At 42.7% G+C, this 20313-nt stretch overlaps 1 protein-coding gene across 1 annotated transcript in view; it reads left to right on the forward strand.

The window, feature by feature from the left end:
• Positions 1–20313, forward strand: part of FBN3 (fibrillin 3) — a 193268-nt gene that overhangs the window by 123564 nt on the left and 49391 nt on the right. Inside the window, 10 exon segments of the mRNA XM_070735596.1 lie at positions 810–932; positions 3354–3479; positions 4069–4191; positions 5495–5617; positions 6963–7124; positions 10349–10417; positions 14634–14759; positions 17382–17507; positions 17709–17858; positions 19109–19180. Of these exon segments, the coding sequence (XP_070591697.1) occupies positions 810–932; positions 3354–3479; positions 4069–4191; positions 5495–5617; positions 6963–7124; positions 10349–10417; positions 14634–14759; positions 17382–17507; positions 17709–17858; positions 19109–19180 (1200 nt within the window).

The following is a 20313-nucleotide window of genomic DNA, read 5'->3' on the forward strand; positions in this document are numbered from 1 at the left end:
GGAGAGAAAGAGGGAGGAAGAAATAGAGTGAAGGGGAGGAAGAGAGAGAGAGAGAATTTTTTTGTCCAAACTTTTTTTAGCCTCCCCCCCCCCCGCTCAATGTGCCCCAGGGTTTCGTAAATGTAAAAAATGTGCCGCGGCTCAAAAAAGGTTGAAAATCACTGCTCCAGACTATACAGATTGAGTTCATTCAGTCTTTCCTGATACGTTTTATGCTTAAGACCTTCCACCATTCTTGTAGCCCGCCTTTGGACCCGTCCAATTTTGTCAATATCTTTTTGTAGGTGAGGTCTATTCTACTCTAATTATTCTATTCTATGATATTAATTATAATGTATCTTTTTCTTTTATGTACGCTGAGAGCATCTGCACCAAGACAAATTCCTTGTGTGTCCAATCACACTTGGCCAATAAAAGAATTCTATTCTATTCTATTCTATTCTAATTGTTCTATTTTCTATTCTATTCTGTTCTATTCATTATTCTATACTCTATTCTATTAAATTCTATTCTGTTCTGTCTATGAGGAAGCCAGAAGGCTTGTCACAAATTGTCACATAACGTCCCATTTAACAACCACGGCGATTCACATAATGACCGTGGAAGAAAAAAACATTCTAAAATCGCATGTGCAGTCGTGTGATGCATTACGTAAAGAAGACTCTACTTAAGAATGAATTTGTTGATCCTTATTGTGGTCATAAGTTGAGGACTTCCTGTGTCCAGCGGGAGGGTCCAGGGCCGGAGTTCTGCCAGCGGTGGAGGTCGGGTTTTCTCCTTCACCTCCTTCCCATTTTCCTCCTTTCCAGATCTAGACGAATGTGCCACTGAGGCTCACAGCTGCAACCTCAACGCCAACTGTCTGAACACCCCGGGCTCCTTCCGGTGCGCCTGCCAGGAAGGCTTCAGCGGTGATGGCTACTCCTGCTTCGGTGAGTAAGAAACATTTCTTTCTCAAAGATTCCACGAGTCTTTCCTGGCTCTGAGCTTGCTGCATTCACCTTTTCATCCCCAGAACGGTGCAAAATATAATTCAGTTATTCAACTAAACTAAAAAAAAAACACAATTTCAGGGTGGACCGCAAGGGTCTTGGAGCACTGGAGGGGGAAGCAAGGTGCATTTTTTATCTATCAGGTTGGAAGCTTTTGTGAGCTTGGAAATATTATTATTATTATTATTATTATTATTATTATTATTATTATTATTATTATTATTATTATTATTATGTCAGCACAACACAGCAAACGAGATCACTATGCTGGATTTCGTATTTCATCCCCAGTCGGGCGCTTCCCAAGCACCTAGGACTGCGTGATGTAGCGGCGAATTATGTTTGCCGATCCCAGTAAAGTGGCCTTTTGCAATTGACAGATGGAGATTTTGTCAATTCTGATGGTTTTCAAATGTCCGCTGAGATCCTTTGGCCCTGCGCCCAGCGTGCCAAGTACCACTATTATCACTTTCACTGGCTTATGCCAGAGTTGTTGCAGCTCGATTTTCAGATCTTCGTATTTCACTAATTTCTCTAGCTGCTTCTCCTCAATTCTGCTGTCTCCTGGGATTGCGATGTCGATGATCCATACTTTCTTTTTCTCCACGATCACAATGTCTGGTGCGTTATGCTTCAGAATTCGGTCAGTCTGAAGTCGGAAGTCCCACAGTAGTTTTGCTTACTCATTTTCGACCACTTTTTCGGGCTTATGTTCCCACCAGTTCTTTGCCACTGGTAAATGGTAGTTCCAGCACAAGTTCCAGTGGATCATCTGTGCCACAGCATCATGTCTCTGCTTGTAGTCAGTCTGTGCGATCTTTTTGCAGCAGCTGAGTATGTGACCCATTGTTTCATCTGTTTCTTTACAGAGTCTGCACTTTGGATCGTCTGTTGATTTTTCAATTCTGGCTTTGACAGCATTTGTTATTATAATAATAATAATAATAATAATAATAATAATAATAATAATAATAATAATAATATGTCAATACAACACAGCAAATGAGATCACTATGCTGGATTTTGTATTTCATCACCAGTCGGGCGCTTCCCAAGCACCTAGGACTGCGTGATGTAGCGGCGAATTATGTTTGAATCCCAGTAAAGCGGCATTATTATTATTATTATTATTATTATTATTATTATTATTATTATTATTATTATTAATTAGATTTGTATGCTGCCCTCCTCCGAAAACTCGGAGCCATGTCTCTGTGGCAGCCATTTTGTGAGGGTGCCCATGACGGGGGAGGTTTTTACAACCTTCTGGATTGAATCACTCCAGCTAGCCGGCATTTTAATCCTCTCTACATGGGGCTACCTTTGAAGAGTGTTCGGAAAATACAAATCATGCAAAATGCAGCCGCACGAGTGGTCATGGGCTTTCCTAGACATGTCTATGTTACTCCAACATTCTGTGGACTGCATTGGTTGCTGATTGGTTTCCAGACACAATTCAAATGTTGGTAATGACCTATAAAGCCCTACATGGCATCGGACCAGATTACCTGTGGGATCGCCTTCTGCCGTATGAGTCCCAGTGACCAGTTAGATCCACAGAGTTGGCCTTCTCCAGATCGCGTAAACTAGACAATGTCACTTGGTGGAGTCTAGGGGAAGAGCCTTCTTTGGGGGGGGGGGGCTCTCTGGAATCAGCTCACCCCAGAGATTCGCACTGCCCCCACCCTCCTCGTCTTCCGCAAGAGTCTTAAGACTCATTTATGCCGCCAGGCTTGGGCCGATTGGATTGTAGCCCTCTGGCCAATGAATGATTGTATGGTTGCTGTACAAATGGGTGTGATTGTTTTTAATACAATTAGGGATTTTAGGTAGTTATGTAATTTTAATTTAATTGGATTTAATCTTATTGTAAGAGAGGGGCAGCAGAGAGGGGGCAGCATAGAAATCCAATAAAGAAATAAGTAAGTAAGTAAGTAAGTAAGTAAGTAAGTAAGTAAGTAAGTAAGTAAGTAAGTGATTAAATTAAATTAAAAAATTAAATTAAAAAATTAAATTAAATTAAATTAAATTAAATTAAATTAAATTAAATTAAATTAAATTAAATTAAATTAAATTAAATTAAATTAAATTAAATTAAATTAAATTAAATTAAATTAAATTAAATTAAATTAAATTAAATTAAATTAAATTAAATTAAATTAAATTAAATTAAATTAAATTAAATTAAATTAAATTAAATTAAATTAAATTAAATTAAATTAAATTAAATTAAATTAAATTAAATTAAATTAAATTAAATTAAATTAAATTTTGGTAGTGATCACAAAGGGTCATCAAGGTATGATGGGTATGGCTATCAGCTGAGAAAAAGGCCTGACTGTGCCACGTTTTCTCCTCCAGATGTGGACGAATGTGCTGACAATGTCAACCTCTGTGAGAACGGGCAGTGCCTCAACGCTCCCGGGGGCTACCGCTGTGAGTGCGAAATGGGATTCAACCCCACGGAAGACAGCAAGGCTTGCCAAGGTGAGCCATCTGGGGAACTGGATAAGGAAAAAAGGTTGCAGGTGTTGGGTGGTCATGAAGGGACAGGTGATGTCAGATCTGGCCCAGCTTGGTCCTTTTGGGAGGAGGAAGGAAGGGAAGTGAGGAAGGAAGGAGGGAAGGAAGGAAAAGGAAAGAAGGAAGAGAAGGAAGGAAGGAAGGGAAGAGAAGGAAGGAAGGAAGGGAAGAGAAGGAAGGAAGGAGGGAAGAGAAGGAAGGAAGGAAGGAAAAGGAAGGAAGGAAAAGGAAAGAAGGAAAAGAAAGGAAGGAAAGAAGCAAGCAAGCCAGGAAGCAAGGAAGGAAGGGGCAAGAGGCTGACTTTGTAAATCACTTAGAGAGGGGCTGTAAAGGACTATAGTCTAAGATCTAGTGCTATTCTGTTAAACCTCTCAAAAGTTGAGCCAAAGCTTTGATGAGTTTGGGAATCAGACCCAGGTCCAACAAAACATCATTTAAACCTGCAACGAATCAGGCATGGACAAGATACTTGAACACAACAAATGCTCCTCTTGTTATGGGGATCCTTTGGCATCTTTTTGAAGCCACCAAAATCCGCGGTCTTTCCTTTCAGACATCGATGAGTGCACCTTCCAAAATATCTGTGTCTTCGGCACCTGCCAGAACCTGCCCGGGATGTTCCGCTGCGCCTGTGATGATGGATACGAGCTGGACAGAAGTGGCGGGAACTGCACAGGTGAGCGGAAAGGTCCCGTCTTCCCCTAGATTTAGTCCCCGGCCTGCAGCCGTTTCTTTGGGCCACTTTCAGAAGTTGGAATGCCACTGAATAATGCAATCTGGTTTTTCTTCCCATCATTGTCTTCCTTGCTTTACTTCCTTCTCTAAACTGCTGGTCCAGTTCTGCAGAGGAATCATTGAGTCTGTCACCTGCACCTCTATATAATGTCTGGCTCGGTTTTGCAACCCAACACAGACTCCAGAGGAGAATCAGAACTGCAGGAAAAACAATGGCTGCCAACCTGCCTTTCATTGAGGACCTATAGACTGCAAGAGTCCAAAAGTGGCTCTTGAAAATATTCTATTCTATTCTATCCTATTCCATTCTGTTCCATTCCATTCAATATTTTCTATATTCTCTTCTATTCTATTCTATTCCATTCTATTCTTCTATTCTATTTTTCTATTCTATTCCATTCCATACCTTCTACCTCTATTCATTTTATACTGTTCTATTCTTCTATTCTATATCATAGTCTGTATGCTATTCTATTCTGTTCTATTCTATTCTATTTTCTGTCCTTCTCTTCTATTAATTATACTCTATTCTATATTTTATTGCATTTTTTATTCTATATTCTATATTCTCCTATATTCTCTTCTATATCCTCTCCTCTTTTCTCTTCTCCTGTTGTATTCTGTTATTATTATCACCATCATCATCATCATTATTATTATTATTATTATTATTATTATTATTATTAATTGGATTTGTATGCCGCCCCTCTCCGCAGACTCGGGGCGGCTAACAACAATGATAAAAAAAAACATGTAACAATCCAATTTAATAAAACAACTAAATCCCTTATTATAAAAAACCAAACATACCATACATAACTTCTGTTCTATTCTATTTAATTTCTATTTAATTTCTATTCTATTCTTTTCTATTCTACTCTATTCTTATTCTATTCTGTTCCGTTCTGTTCCAGTCTTAATTCTAATATTTTGTTCTGTTCTGCTATAATATTCTATTCGAATCCACTTTTCCATTCTTTAAATTCCTCCCCCAACCCCCACCCACTTACTGGATGTCCTTGCCTTTGTTCAGGAGTCCTCGGAGAGGGGCGGCATACAAATGCAATTAAATAAATAAAATAAATAAATAAATCTTCCTCTCTGCCCGTTCCTCTCCCTTGCAAACCCAAGCCATGGAGATTGCCCCCGCAGGGTCGCCAGTGCCCTCCTTCCGCCAAGGATGTGACCCACATCAGCCATTCCCAGTCAGGGGCTGAACTGTTTTCCCCGTGTTTCTCCCGCAGACATCAACGAGTGCGCGGATCCTGTGAACTGCATCAACGGCCTTTGCGTCAACACGCCAGGCAGCTACCTCTGCAACTGCCCCCAGGACTTCGAGTTGAACCCCACTGGAGTGGGGTGTGTGGGTAAGGAGGTCCCCCACGGGGTCTCTGGGCGGTGGGCAAAGGCGGGTCCGCCATGCGGTGCCGTCCGTATCATTATTTTATTCCATAAACGTATATGCCACCCATGTTTCTAGCAGGACTACCAGATCCTGTAACAGCTTCCTTCCTTATTTCATCCATCCAATAAAACTTGCAAGATTTGTTTTTCTTGCCCTATAAATGTAAACAACCAGACTAGACTGTGTTGTTTCTGTGTCATATAATATACGTGGGGATATACATAATTTTTGCATGTATTTGTTTATTGGTTTTGTTGTGTTTATGGCATGCCTATTGGAGGAGGGCTTGAAGAGCTGTACACAATGAAATTTCTTTTTTTATTTTTTTTAATAATGAACAAACAAAACAAGACATACAGACAAACCTTCAGATACATATAAAAAAACACACACAAAATGAATGTGCTTAATACTTTACAATTCTGTTTCCATTGATTCATTCTTTTTCTTAAACGTTAGTTCAATTCTTTTTTCCTTTCTATCCAACTATATAATTTCCCCCAAACTGTGCAGTAGTCTTTATTTTGTTTATTCTGTAATTTGTATGTTAATTTACTTAATTTAGCACAATCTAGCATTTTCCTAATCACCATTTCTTCATTTGGTATATTTTTCCTTTTTCCAAGTTTGTGCGAACCCCAACCTTGCTGATGTTAATATATGTGTTTAGAATAGAATAGAATAGAATAGAATTTTATTGGCCAAGTGTGATGGGACACACAAGGAATTTGTCTTGGTGCAGATGCTCTCAGTGTACATAAAAGAAAAAGAGACATTTGTCAAGAATCATGTGGTACAACACTTAATGATTGTCATAGTGGTAAAATAAGCAATGAATCATTATTAATATCAATATTAATAAAAAACTTAGGTTACAAGCAACAAGTTACACTCATACAGTCCTAAGTGGGAGGAAAAGGATGATAGGAATGATGAGAAAAACTAGTAGAAATAGAAGTGCAGATTTAGTAAAAAGTCTGACAGTGTTGAGGGAATTATCAAGTAGTAGTCTTCCTTACTATGCTGTCTTCTAATTATTCCCAAAAGATACATTTCTGGTTTCATTTCCAATTGATAATTTAACATTTCTTTCAACCAGTTTTGAATCCTAGACCAAACTTTTTCTGCTTCTGGACATAACCACCAAATATGATAACAGTACACAATGAAATTCCATTCTAGTGTAGACCAGTTAGTGTACGTTCAAAAGTGACAATAAAATGATTCTAAGTCAGTCATCTTCCTCCGCCTCCTGCAGTTTTCCTTCACTTTCTTTCTCTCTCCCTCCTTCTCTCCTTCCCACCCAGACACCCGAGTGGGGAACTGTTTCCTGGACACGCAAGACCGGGGCGACGGCGGGATCTCTTGCAGTGCTGAGATCGGTGTGGGGGTTACACGGGCTTCCTGCTGCTGCTCCCTGGGCCGGGCCTGGGGGAACCCCTGCGAACTCTGCCCGGCTGCCAACACCAGTGAGTAGGAAAGCCCTGCCAGGGCTTCATCGCTGGACCAATGGATACGTGTGGTTGTTTTCCTGCGGGAAGTTTGCAGGCACTAAAGTAGCAACACCATAAAAGCACACTTTAAATCAAGAGGTCTTCAAACATGGCAACTTTAAGGTTTTGTGGACTTCATCTCCCAGAATTCGCCAGCTATGATTTTATTTTATTTATTTATTTTGTCCAATACACAATACATATAGAAGAGAATAGACATTTATTTTATTTTATTTTATTTTATTTTATTTTATTTTATTTTATTTTATTTTATTTTATTTTATTTTATTTTATTTTATTTTATTTTATTTTATTTTATTTTATTTTATTTTATTTTATTTTATTTTATTTTAAATTATTTTAAAATTATTTTAATTTGTTTATTTATTTGTTTGTTTGTTTGTTTGTTTGTTTGTTTGTTTGTTTGTTTATTGTTAGAGTTGTTAGAGTTGAAAGGGACCATGCAGGTCATCAAGTCCAACCCCCTGCCTGAGCAGGAATCCTAAAAGCACCCCAGCCAAGTGGCAGTCCAATCTCCTCTTGAAAGTGTCCAGAGTTGGGGAGTTCACAACCTCCGCAGGCAGGTTGTTCCACTGGTTGATCGCTCTGACCGTCAGGAAGTTCTTCCTTACTTCTAGGTTGAATCTCTCCTTGGTCAGCTTTCAGCCGTTGTTCCTCGTCCAGCCCTCTGGTACTCTGGACTCTGTCACAGAGAGGAGGGGTCCACTCTATTCTCCAGAGTCTGGAGAATAGAGTGGCCCCCTCCTCTCTGTGACATCCCCTTGTATACTTGTAGACTACTATCATGTCCGCTCTGGCCCTCCTTTTCTCTAGGCTATCCATGCCCAGTTCCTGCAATCTCTCTTCGTAAGTCTTGATTTCAAATCCCTTAATTATTTTGGTTGCTCTTTTCTGCACCTTCTCCAGAGTTTCATGTCTTTTTGAAGTGTGGTGACCAGAACTGGATGCAGTACTCCAGATGTGGTCTGACCAGGACATAGTAGAGTGGTATTAATACTTCCCTGGTCTTGGAGTGTATCCCCCTGTTGATACAGCTTAGAATTGTGTTGGCTTTTTTGGCCGCTGCTGCACATTGCTGGCTGATGTTTAGTTGATTACCCACCAAGACTCCAAGATCTCTTTCGCAGTCACTACTGCTAAGTGGGGTTTCTCCCAGGCTGTATGCTTGTTTAGGGTTTTGTTGTAATATATATAAAGAAAAGAATAGAAGAAAACATATAAAAATGGAGGAGAAGATATATGAAAGGAAGAAAATATATATGATATATGAGATAAAGGAGAGACAATTGGACAGGGGACGAAAGGTACACTAGTGCACTTATGTACGCCTCTTACTGACCTCTTAGGAATCTGGAGAGGTCAATCGTGGATAGTCTAAGGGAGAAATGTTGGGGATTAGGGGTTGGCCTGAGAATTCTGGGAGTTTAAGTCCACAAGTCTTAAAGTTGCCAGGTTTGGGGATACCTGCTTTAAAACATCAAAGCACAACAATCTTGGGGGCAGAGCTGATAATAAATACAAGAAATGGATATGAATAAACATTTGGACAGGGATGGAAGGCAGGCTAGTGCACTTACATTCGCCCCTTACAGACCTCTTAGGAATGGGTTGAGGTCAGCAGTGGGCAGTTTAAGGTTAAAGTTTTGGGGATTTGGGGAAGAGCGTCCCAGGCATTGACCACTGTTGCTGAAGTCGTCTTTTCTGCATTTGAGTTTGGAATAGTTTACCATAAGTTTGTATTTATTGTGTGCTCATGTATTGCTGTGGTTGAAGCTTACTTCAAGCTTGTTTGCTGACCCCTAAGCTCTCCCCATGGGCAGGAAACCTGTGGCCAAATCTGAAAAGCAGGACAATCTCATTCATCCTATTCTTGGCCAGCTAGTCCGATCAGCTTCATTGTTTTGCCTAGGAAGGAGGCTGGAGGGGGGAAAGGGGACCCCAGACCTAAAAGGAATCAGAATTATCTTAATTTTAAAGTGCTTCAAGGTCTCTTTCAATGGAAAGCTGTTTCAACAATCAATATTTTTCAACCTTGGTGGCCACATTAAGATGGGTGGACTTCAACTCCCAGAATTCCCCAGTCAGTGTAGCTGACTGGGGAATTTTGGGAGTTGTAGTCCACCTGTCTTAAAGTGATCACAAAGGTTGAAATAAAGATACACCCAAAGAAGGGGTGAAATCCAGCAGGTTCTGGCAGGTTCTGGAGAACCGGTATTTTGAGCAGATCAGAGAAATGGCAAATATCACCTCTGGCTGGACCCAGAGTGGGGTGGGGATGATGGTTTTGTACTATCCTTCCTCCAGATGTGGGATGGAAATGGAGATTTTGCAGTATCCTTCTCCTGTCATGTCCACCGAGCCACACCCACAGAACCGATAGTAAAAAAAATTGGATTTCACCACTGGCCCAAAGTCTAAACTAAAGGAGGCAGAGTAGCCCAGTGGTTAGAGTGCAGCACTGCAGGCTACTTCAGCCCACTGCTAGCTGAAGTTCAGCGGTTCATATCTCACCACCGGCTCAAGGTGGACTCAGCCTTCCATCCTTCCGAGGTGGGTCAAATGAGGACCCAGATTGTTGGGGGCAAGAGGCTGATTCTGTAAACCACTTACAGGAGGCTGTAAAAGCACTGTGAAGCCGTATATAAGTCTAAATGCTATTGCACTTCCTTCCTTCCTTCTTTCCTTCCTCCATTCCTCCATTCCTTCCTTCCTTCCTTGGTGGGTCAAATGAGGACCCAGATTGTTGGGGGCAAGAGGCTGATTCTGTAAACCAGTTAGAGAGGGCTGTAAAAGCACTAGGAAGCACTATGTAAGTCTAAATGCTATTGCTGTTGCTAAGGAAGGAAGAGAGGAAAGGAGGGAAGGGAAGGGAGGAATGAAGGAAAGGGAGGGAGGGAGGGAGGGAGGGATGATGCAGCGGATAGAGTGCGGCACTGCAGGCTACTTCAGCCAACTGCTTGCTGTAGTTCAGCGGTTCAAATCTCACTACTAGCTCAAGGTTGACTCAGCCTTCCATCCTTCCACAGTGGGTCAAATGAGGACCCAGATTGTTGGGGGCAATAGGCTTACTCTCTGTAAACCACTTAGAGAGGGCTGTAAATGCACTATGGAGCAGTAGATAAGACTAAATGCTAATGCTATTGCTAAACTCCATCTGGCATTCACTTCTCGCCCTGCAGCCGAATACAAGACCCTCTGTCCGGGTGGCGAAGGCTTCCGGCCGAACCCCATTACAGTCATTTTGGAAGGTAGGTCAGTAGACCACTTTGGTGGGTGGGGGGAGCCGAAAAGGATTTCTTGACCCTCTGAAATTCAGCACTGGAGAGCATATTTTGATGCCAAACTCCTTCGTATTCAAAACGCATCATGTTACTAATGGCAGCTCTGGGGAAAAATTTCCAAGCTTTAAAAAAACATTTGGAGAGCATCAATTTTTTTTATTGGGATGATGAACTGTGGGAAGAAGAGGCATCGGATCTGAGCTAAGCAGAGGGAGAAAAGAGGGAGAATCATCCATTTTGGCTGCAGAATAAAGCAAAACATTGAATTGGACTGAATCGCTGGGCTGATCCCTTAATCAGGAGTTGGCACATTGGCAGTTCTCTGCTGCAATTCAAATTAATTAGTCGGTTATTAGCAACATTGGTATGCGCGCTTGGAACACATTTGTAATTCTGGTGCCATTCTTCAAGCTCCTCTCCAGAAAATTTTGCCTGGAAGGTTTCAGATAATGAGAATCTGTGGCAGTCCCAAGGGAGCCATGGAGAAAGCCAAAAATTTGGCCTCCATGTGCCAGGAAGTCAGAAAATGCTTCCCTCGGACAAAAGATTAACTTTATTCCTTATACAGTGGTACCTCTACCTAAGAACGCCTCCACTTAAGAACTTTTCTAGATAAGAACCGGGTGTTCAAGATTTTTTTGCCTCTTCTTAAGAACCATTTTCTACTTAAGAACCTGTTCTGTCGGGCTCTCTGGCAGACTCCTCCCAAAAATTCACAGGTACAAATTTCAGAGACACACACGTTTGAAAATTCAAAACCATGTTCTTTATAATGAAAATTCACTTAAACTAAGCCCTCTTTTGGTATAGCAAAGAGCACAAATTTAGATTTTTTGTAAATTGTTTTTTCACTTTGTTGTGAGCCGCCCCGAGACTGCGGAGAGGGGCGGCATACAAATCTAAATAAACAAACAAACAAACAATAAGCAAACAAACACTCGTCTTCAAACAAACTGGTAATTGGTACAAGTCCCTTATCAGTTCTGTGATACTTAGCTTGCAGCTGTGAGGCAATTCACAGTCCTTCTTCTTTCACAAAGTGAAACACACTTTGCTCTGGTTTAGTTTCAAAGCGGGGGAAAAGCAGCACACAAAAGGTCAAAGTCAGTAAAGCAGACATGAAACACAACGATCAGATAATCCTCCACAATGGCCAAACCCACAGGCTGGTATTTATAGCAGCCTCACTAATTACCACAGCCCCACCCAACCACAGGTGGCCTCATTTTCTTTGATAATAATCTCTCAGTTGTTGCTGCCTATGCATCACTCTCCGCATGCGTGGCTGTATCATTAACTCTTGTTCTGAATCCAAGGAGGAGCTAGATAATTGATCTCCTTCTGAGCTGTCTGCCACACTCTCCTCCTCCCTGTCACTCATGTCTTCTTGGTCAGAGGAGCCTTCATTTTTTCTGCCGTCAGACTTCTATGTTTCTATGTTTCTATGTTTCATCAGCAGATTCCACCAGGGGCAAAACAGGCCTGCAGCATGTGGATATCTCCCCCACATCCACAGTCCTTGGGGCAGGAGCAGGGCCAGAGCTAACCACAACAGAACCTGAGCCCAGAAAAATTTCCCAGTGAATTTGTGAGCGGCACGAAAGCCCGGCCAGTTTCCTGCCATTCCCCCTGGGTTCCTCTCTCTGGCGCAGTGTATGGGAGGCAGCCTCGCACCGGGTGTATGGGAGGCACGTGCTCCTCCTCGCTGCCTCAAAGTCCCTCTTTTTCTTTTTTAAGCCTTAAAGTTGTGGATTTTTAAAAAAAATATTTTTATTGATTTATTTACATTAAAAACAAAACATGCAAAAACAAAACATTGAAAATACAACATATATATGTACAAAACAAAATGAAACAAACAACAAAACAAAAAAGTATCAATTAATTAATCATTTGGTATATATCCATTAAACACATCTTATAATCAATATATTCCACGGCTAATACAGACGGTAATATGAAAAAAAACTAATTTCGGTTTTTCACTTAATTCACTATTTTGTTGTGCTTTCAACTGCTTTCAATCGATCATAGATATCTTAAAACATTTCCAGTATATCAGATCATTTGTAATTTAGCTCAAAAATTTAATAATTATAAAAGTGTATTCCTCTTTGCATATATATTATCTATTCCATATAAATATTTCATTTTTATTTTTTCCTTACTTCTAACCATTTGTAAAAGTCGTTCCGGGTCTTATAATATTTGGAGTCTTCTTCATTATTTATTTTATGCATCATCGTATCAGCTTCAGCACAGTCCAATTTTTTTTTAATTAACATTGAATGATCTGGGAGGTCTTTACTTTTCCAATATTGTGCTATTGAAATTCTAGACGCTGTCAAACTATGTAACGTTAGATAGTATTGGTTTTGGATTTTTTAAATTCCCCTCCCCTCACCTTCTTCCTTCAGCAGCGACTGTCCTCCTCCTCTTCTTCTTCCTCCTCCTCCTCCCACCCAAATTCCGAGCTTTTATTTCTTTCCAAATGGGTTTGCACACATTATTTGCTTTTACATTGATTCCTATGGGAAAAATTGCTTCTACTTACAAACTTTTCTACTTAAGAACCTGGTCACGGAACTAATTAAGTCCTTAAGTAGAGGTACCCCTGTATATTCATTTTGTTTTTAAAATAACACTTATGTGTCTTGCAGGGGAGGATTCCCATAACCGTTGCTACTGGTACACTACGCGCACAGCTTCTGTTCTCCTGCATGTGTGCACGCAGGTCCCCAGGGAGCAACTTCTTGCAAGGGGATGCATGCGAGAGAGAGATTTCTGTGAATCTTTTGCTTCCGCACATGCACAAAAGCAAAAAATCGATAAAATGTCATATGGGCATTGTGTGTCCCTGCACAAGTTATTGCTTCCTGAGCATGCGCAGAAGAAAGCACACTGGGGCCCATCATTATTGTTATTGCTATTGCTATTGCTATTGTTAGTCCATCTGTCACAAGGGAAGTAACAGTTATGTTGTTATTGTTGTTGTTATTATTATTATTATTTAATTAATAATAAATGTGAACTGTATTTGTTACATTAATTAATGCAGGAACTTGAGTTTTAGATTAGTTAGTTTAAAATTTAAAAATGGATTTAGGATATTTTAATTGTTTTTATTTATATGTTGTAAGCTGCCCCGAGTCTTGGGAGAGGGGCAGCTTATAAATCCAATAAATAAATAAATAGGTAGGTAGGTAGGTAGGTAAGTAGATAGATAGATAGATAGATAGATAGATAGATAGATAGATAGATAGATAGATAAATAGATAGATTAGATAGATAGATAGATAGATAGATAGATAGATAGATAGATAGATAGATAGATAGATAGATAGATAGATAGATTAGATAGATTAGATAGATAGATAGATAGATAGATAGATAGATAGATAGATAGATAGATAGATAGATAGATAGATAGATGATAGATAGATAGATGATAGATAGATAGATAGATGATATAGATAGATGATAGATAGATAGATAGATGATAGATAGATAGATAGATAGATAGATAGATAGATTAGATTAGATAGATAGATAGATGATAGATAGATAGATAGATAGATAGATAGATAGATAGATAGATAGATAGATGATAGATAGATAGATAGATGATAGATAGATAGATAGATAGATAGATAGATAGATTAGATTAGATAGATAGATAGATAGATAGATAGATTAGATTAGATAGATAGATAGATAGATAGATAGATAGATGATAGATAGATAGATAGATAGATAGATAGATAGATAGATAGATAGATGATAGATAGATAGATGATAGATAGATAGATAGATGATATAGATAGATGATAGATAGATAGATAGATAGATGATAGATAGATAGATAGATAGATAGATAGATAGATAGATAGATAGATAGATAGATAGATAGATAGATAGATACATAGATACATAGATACATAGATACATAGATACATAGATACATAGATACATAGATGTATAGACAGACAGACAGACAGACAAATAACCATTAAGAATGCTAAATACAAACTCTGTTCTTCATTTGTGTCTTTGCACTAATTTTCACTGCGATCCCATGTGGGGGGAAAGAGAGAGAGAGAGAGGGAGACCCACCCTCCACTCTCCTCTCCACCACCTGAGAAAAAGGCCCGATCCTGGGCTCTCTCCTTCCTCTCTCCCACAGATATAGACGAGTGCCAGGAGCTGCCAGGCCTTTGCCAGGGCGGCAATTGCGTCAACACCTTCGGGAGCTTCCAGTGCGAGTGCCCTCCGGGCTATTACTTGAATGAGGACACCCGCATTTGCGAAGGTGGGTCTGTGAGGGGTGGGTGACCTGTGGGGAGGGAAGGGGGCTGGCCCTTTGACCACTCCAGGTGAGACACGGCACAGGGGTCTGTTTCTTGGGTGGCTTCACGTTTTTGGATCCTCAATGAAGGCCTGTGTGGATCTAGAAGGCAGCCTTGGGTGTCCACTGGGGCTGGTCAAAAAAGTCAAGATGGCCAATCTGCCTTTTCCTGTGGGGCTTTTTTTTTCCTGCCAGGCATTGCCATGTGTCATCTCTCCCAGCCCATTCACTTAGAGGAGGGCCTTCCAACTGTGATCCCTTTAAGATGGGTGGACTTCAACTCCCAGAATTCCCCAGCCAGCTATGCTGTGTTGACGTCCACCTGTCTTAAAGTGGCTTAGTGCCTTTGGGAGACCTCAGCATCTAAAATGATTGGCAGGGTCTATTAGCCCTGCAAGGTAGGCCAGCCAGGATTATTAGCTCCATCTTTATTCATTTATTCCTTCATTCCTTCATTCCTTCATTCCTTCATTCCTTCCTTCCTTCATTCCTTCATTCCTTCATTCCTTCATTCCTTCATTCCTTCATTCCTTCATTCATTCCTTCATTCATTCATTCATTCCTTCATTCATTCCTTCCTTCAATCCTTCATTCCTTCATTCCTTCATTCCTTCATTCATTCCTTCATTCATTCATTCATTCATTCAATTTTTATGCCGCCCTTCTCCTTAGACTCAGGGCAGCTTACAACATGTTAGCAATAGCCCTCTCTTTAACAGAGCCAGCCTATTGCCCCCACAATCCGGGTCCTCATTTTACCCACCTCAGAAGGATGGAAAGCTGAGTCAACCTTGAGCCGGTGATGAAATTTACCGCTGACCTACAGAGCTACAGTCAGCTTCAGTGGCCTGCAGTATAGCACTCTACCTGCTGCGCCACCCCGGCTCACTTATTGTAAAGTTATATTAACAGAACTTTTCTCCCCTCCCCCTTTTTTTTTTTAACTATTTGGAAAACTAAGCAGGGTCTCCTTTGAGTCACTTCCTACACCCTCTTTTCCATCTGCACCCTGTTACGGTTTTTATGTCTCTATCTTTATTATAAAGTTATATTAATAGAATCTTTCTCCCACCCCCCACCCCTTTTTCTTTATTTACTATATAATAATAATAATTTATTAGATTTGTATGCCGCCCCTCTCCGAAGACTCGGGGCGGCTCACAACAATAATAAAAAAACAATATTATAGCAAAACAAATCTAATATTTAAAAAGAAGCATATAAAACCCTATCATATTTAAAAACCAAACAACACATACATACCAAACATAAAATATAAAGAGCCTGGGGGAAAGGTGTCTCAACTCCCACATGCCTGGCAGTATAGTTGGGTCTTGAGTAGTTTACGAAAGATGAGGAGGGTGGGGGCAGTTCTAATCTCAGGAGGGAGCTGGTTCCAGAGGGTAGGGGCCGCAACAGAGAAGGCTCTTCCCCTGGGACCCGCCAAATGACATTGTTTAGTCGACAGGACCCGGAGAAGGCCAACTCTGTGGGACCTAATCAGTTGCTGGGATTCGTGCGGCAGAAGGCGGTCCTGGAGATATTCTGGTCCGATGCCATGAAGGGCTTTATAGGTAATAACCAACACTTTGAATTCTGACTGGAAACTGATCGGCAATCAATGCAGACTGCGGAGTGTTGGTGTAACATGGGCATACCTAGGTAAGCCCATGACTGCTCTCGCAGCTGCATTCTGCACGATCTGAAGTTTCCGAACACTCTTCAAAGGTAGCCCCATGTAGAGAGCAGTACAGTAGTCGAGCCTCGAGGTGATGAGGGCATGAGTGACTGTGAACAGTGAGTCCCGATCCAGATAGGGCCGCAACTGGTGCACCAGGCGAACCTGGGCAAACACCCCCCTCGCCACAGCTGAAAGATGGTTCTCTAATGTGAGCTGTGGATCGAGGAGGACGGCCAAGTTGCGCACCCTCTCTGAGGGGGTCAGTAGTTCCCTCCCCCAGGGTTATGGATGGACAGATGGAATTGTCCTTGGGAGGCAGAATCAACAGCCACTCCGTCTTATCTGGGTTGAGTTTGAGTCTGTTGACACCCATCCAGACCCCAACAGTCTCCAGGCACCGGCACATCACTTCCACTGCTTCATTGACTGGTGAGGGCATGAGTGACTGTGAGCAGTGACTCCCTGTCCAAAGAAGGCCGCAACTGGTGCACCAGGCGAACCTGGGCAAACGCCCCCCTCGCCACAGCCGAAAGATGATGTTCCAATATGGAAAACTAGGGAGGGTCTCTTATGAATCGCTTCCTACACCCTCTTTTCCATCTGCACCCTGTTACGGTTTTTATGTCTCTATTATAAAGTTATATTAATAGAATCTTTCTACCCCCTTTTTTTTTTACTACCTGGAAAACTAGGGAGGGTCTCCTTTGAGTCACTTCCTACACCCTCTTTTCCATCTGCACCCTGTTATAGTTTTTATATCTGGGAGTCTCCACCCTGTCCCATGAGGTCATTTCCTCCCAGCAGGGTTACCCCCTCTGTACATTTCACACCCTTGTCCTGGGACTGCTGACCGGCTGACCTGCTTTTGATCCCTGTTCTCACAACCTTTGATATTTCCTTTCCAGACATCGACGAGTGCTCTGCTCACATCGGCATCTGCGGGCCAGGGACCTGTTACAACACACTCGGCAACTACACCTGTGTGTGCCCCCCGGAGTACATGCAAGTCAACGGAGGGAACAACTGTATGGGTACGATGGATGGCCCTGCCGGGTGGTCTCAAGGGGGGAGAGGGGCAAATGGGCAAGGGAGCAATCAGCCCCAGCATCCTACAATGGCTAGATGGCCCTCCGGGTAATTTCCCACCCACCGAGACAGGTGAGGCGGTGGCCTTTGGGGCTGGGAGCTGGGCCTCTTTGCCCGCTGATGTTCCCTGGTTGCCTTCCTTTCAGACATGCGGAAGAGCCTTTGCTACCGGAACTACAACGACACCTGTGAGAACGAGCTCTCCTTCAACATGACCAAGAAGATGTGCTGCTGTTCCTACAACATCGGAAAAGCCTGGAACAAACCCTGCGAACCCTGCCCCACGCCAGCCAGCTGTGAGTGGCCCCTCTGCCCCATCGCCTCTGTGGTCCTTCAGCCAGACATCACGGTTGTTAATCGAATCTGCAGTCATTAAGTCCGTTAAGTGGGGCCACTCTTCACGAGGACATGGCTCACTGCATTGTATTGCTTATACCACGTTGCTCAGTTTCCGTCTGAGTGTTTTGCCCTTTGGGGTGGATATTTACTGCCTTGGTGTATATTTGGGTTTGAAGCATAAACGTAGATGTGTTGTGCTGGCTCAAAATTCTTCCAAGCTTTTCAGCTGTTGTTCTTGCCTACAATAATAATAATAATAATAATAATAATAATAATAATAATAATAATAATAATAATTTATTAGATTTGTATGCCGCCCCTCTCCGCAGACTCGGGGCGGCTAACAACAATAATAAACACAACATGTACAATCCAATAATAAAAACAACTAAAACCCCCTATTATAAAACCAAACATACACACAAACATACCATGCATAACTTGTAATGGCCTAGGGGGAAGAGCTATCTCAACTCCCCCATGCCTGGCGGTATAAATGAGTCTTGAGTAGTTTACAAAAGACAGGGAGGGTGGGGGCAGTTCTAATCTTCGGGGGGAGTTGGTTCCAGAGGGCCGGGGCCACCACAGAGAAGGCTCTTCCCCTGGGGCCCGCCAAACGACATTGTTTAGTCGACGGGACCCGGAGAAGGCCAACTCTGTGGGACCTTATCGGTCGCTGGGATTCGTGCGGTAGCAGGCGGTTCCGGAGGTAATCTGGTCCATTGCCATGTAGGGCTTTAAAGGTCATGACCAACACTTTGAATTGTGACCGGAAACTGATCAGCAGCCAATGCAAGCCACGGAGTGTTGAAGAAACGTGGGCGAATCTAGGAAGCTCCACGATGGCTCTCGCGGCTGCGTTCTGCACGATCTGAAGTTTCCAAACACTTTTCAAAGGTAGCCCCATGTAGAGAGCGTTGCAGTAATCGAACCTCGAGGTGATGAGGGCATGAGTGACTGTGAGCAGTGACTCCCAGTCCAAATAGGGCCGCAACTGGTGCACCAGGCGAACCTGGGCAAACGCCCCCCTCACCACAGCTGAAAGATGATGTTCCAATATCAGCTGTGGATCGAGGAGGATGCCCAAGTTGCGCACCCTCTCTGAGGGGGTCAGTAGTTCCCCCCCCCAGGGTAATGGACGGACAGATGGACTTGATCTTGCAAGGAGATGCCTTCACAGAAACATGACCGAGTCTTTCTTTTCTAGCTGAATACCAGATCCTGTGCGGCAACCAGGCACCCGGCTTCATCATCGACATCCACACAGGGAAACCAATTGGTGAGTGTCCCCTGAGTGTTCTGTGGCCCCAGTGAATACCTTTGCATGGAGGACGATGTTTGTGTTGGTGCTCCTATCCAACCTAAACACTAAAGTTATAAACTACAAAGAGTTTATAAGAAATACAAAAGCTTGTTTGTTCTTTCAGTTTTTCCCCCAGATTTTCTTTTAAAGTGAATGATTGTTGGGGTGGGGGGAGACTCATTTTTTTTTTTAAAGTGAAAACAATCCTAAAGGCAATAGAAATAAGAACACAATAGAAATAAGAACACAAGTCATAAAGCAATCAGAAATATAAAGATATTTAAATTTAGTTGCTGGAGCAGTGAAGCGTTGTGCAGTGAGCCTGAACACACAGTTGTGGTTATTGGTTGGAGAGGGTTGGCTCCTGAGTGAGGCAATCTGTGCTGTGATTGGTTGCTGGGGGGGGGAAGGGGGAGTTTCCCTGTTTTCCCGCCTTTTTCTTCTCTGTGGCTTGTGTGCTCTGAAATTTACCTCACGATGTTCCTGTTTGCCTGACTATCTAGTTTGCTCTCTATATTGACATAAAATGTATTTATATGAAACTATAAGTTTGTATCAGCATCTCTGACATATATATATATATACAGTGAACCCTCGAGTTTCGCGTCCTCAAGTATCGCGAAAGGGCTATTTCGCGAGTTTTCAACCCGGAAGTAAACTCCACCATCTGCGCATGCGTGCCCTTCCACGCATGCGTAGATGGTGGAGTTTCCCCGCCGGGCAGACGCTTCCCTGGGTCTTCCCCCTTCCCCCAGAGGCTTCCCTGGGACACCCCAGCTCCGCTCCCCAGCTGGGAAGCGGCCCCAGCAACAGCGTGGGCAGGCGGGCGGTGCCCGCACGCTTGGGGACATCCCAGCTCCGCTCCCCAGCTGGGAAGCGGATCTAGGGAGTCCCCACCGCGCGCGCGTTGCTGGGGAAAGCGCGCGCGCTTGGGGACATCCCAGCTCCGCTCCCCAGCTGGGGAGCGGATCTAGGGAGTCCCCACCGCGCGCGCGTTGCTGGGGAAAGCGCGCGCGCTTGGGGACATCCCAGCTCCGCTCCCCAGCTGGGGAGCGGAGCTAGGGAGTCCCCACCGCGCGCGCGTTGCTGGGGAAAGCGCGCGCGCTTGG

This window comes from Erythrolamprus reginae, chromosome 1 (genome assembly GCF_031021105.1).
Source record: "Erythrolamprus reginae isolate rEryReg1 chromosome 1, rEryReg1.hap1, whole genome shotgun sequence".
NCBI classification, from domain to species: domain Eukaryota; kingdom Metazoa; phylum Chordata; class Lepidosauria; order Squamata; family Dipsadidae; genus Erythrolamprus; species Erythrolamprus reginae.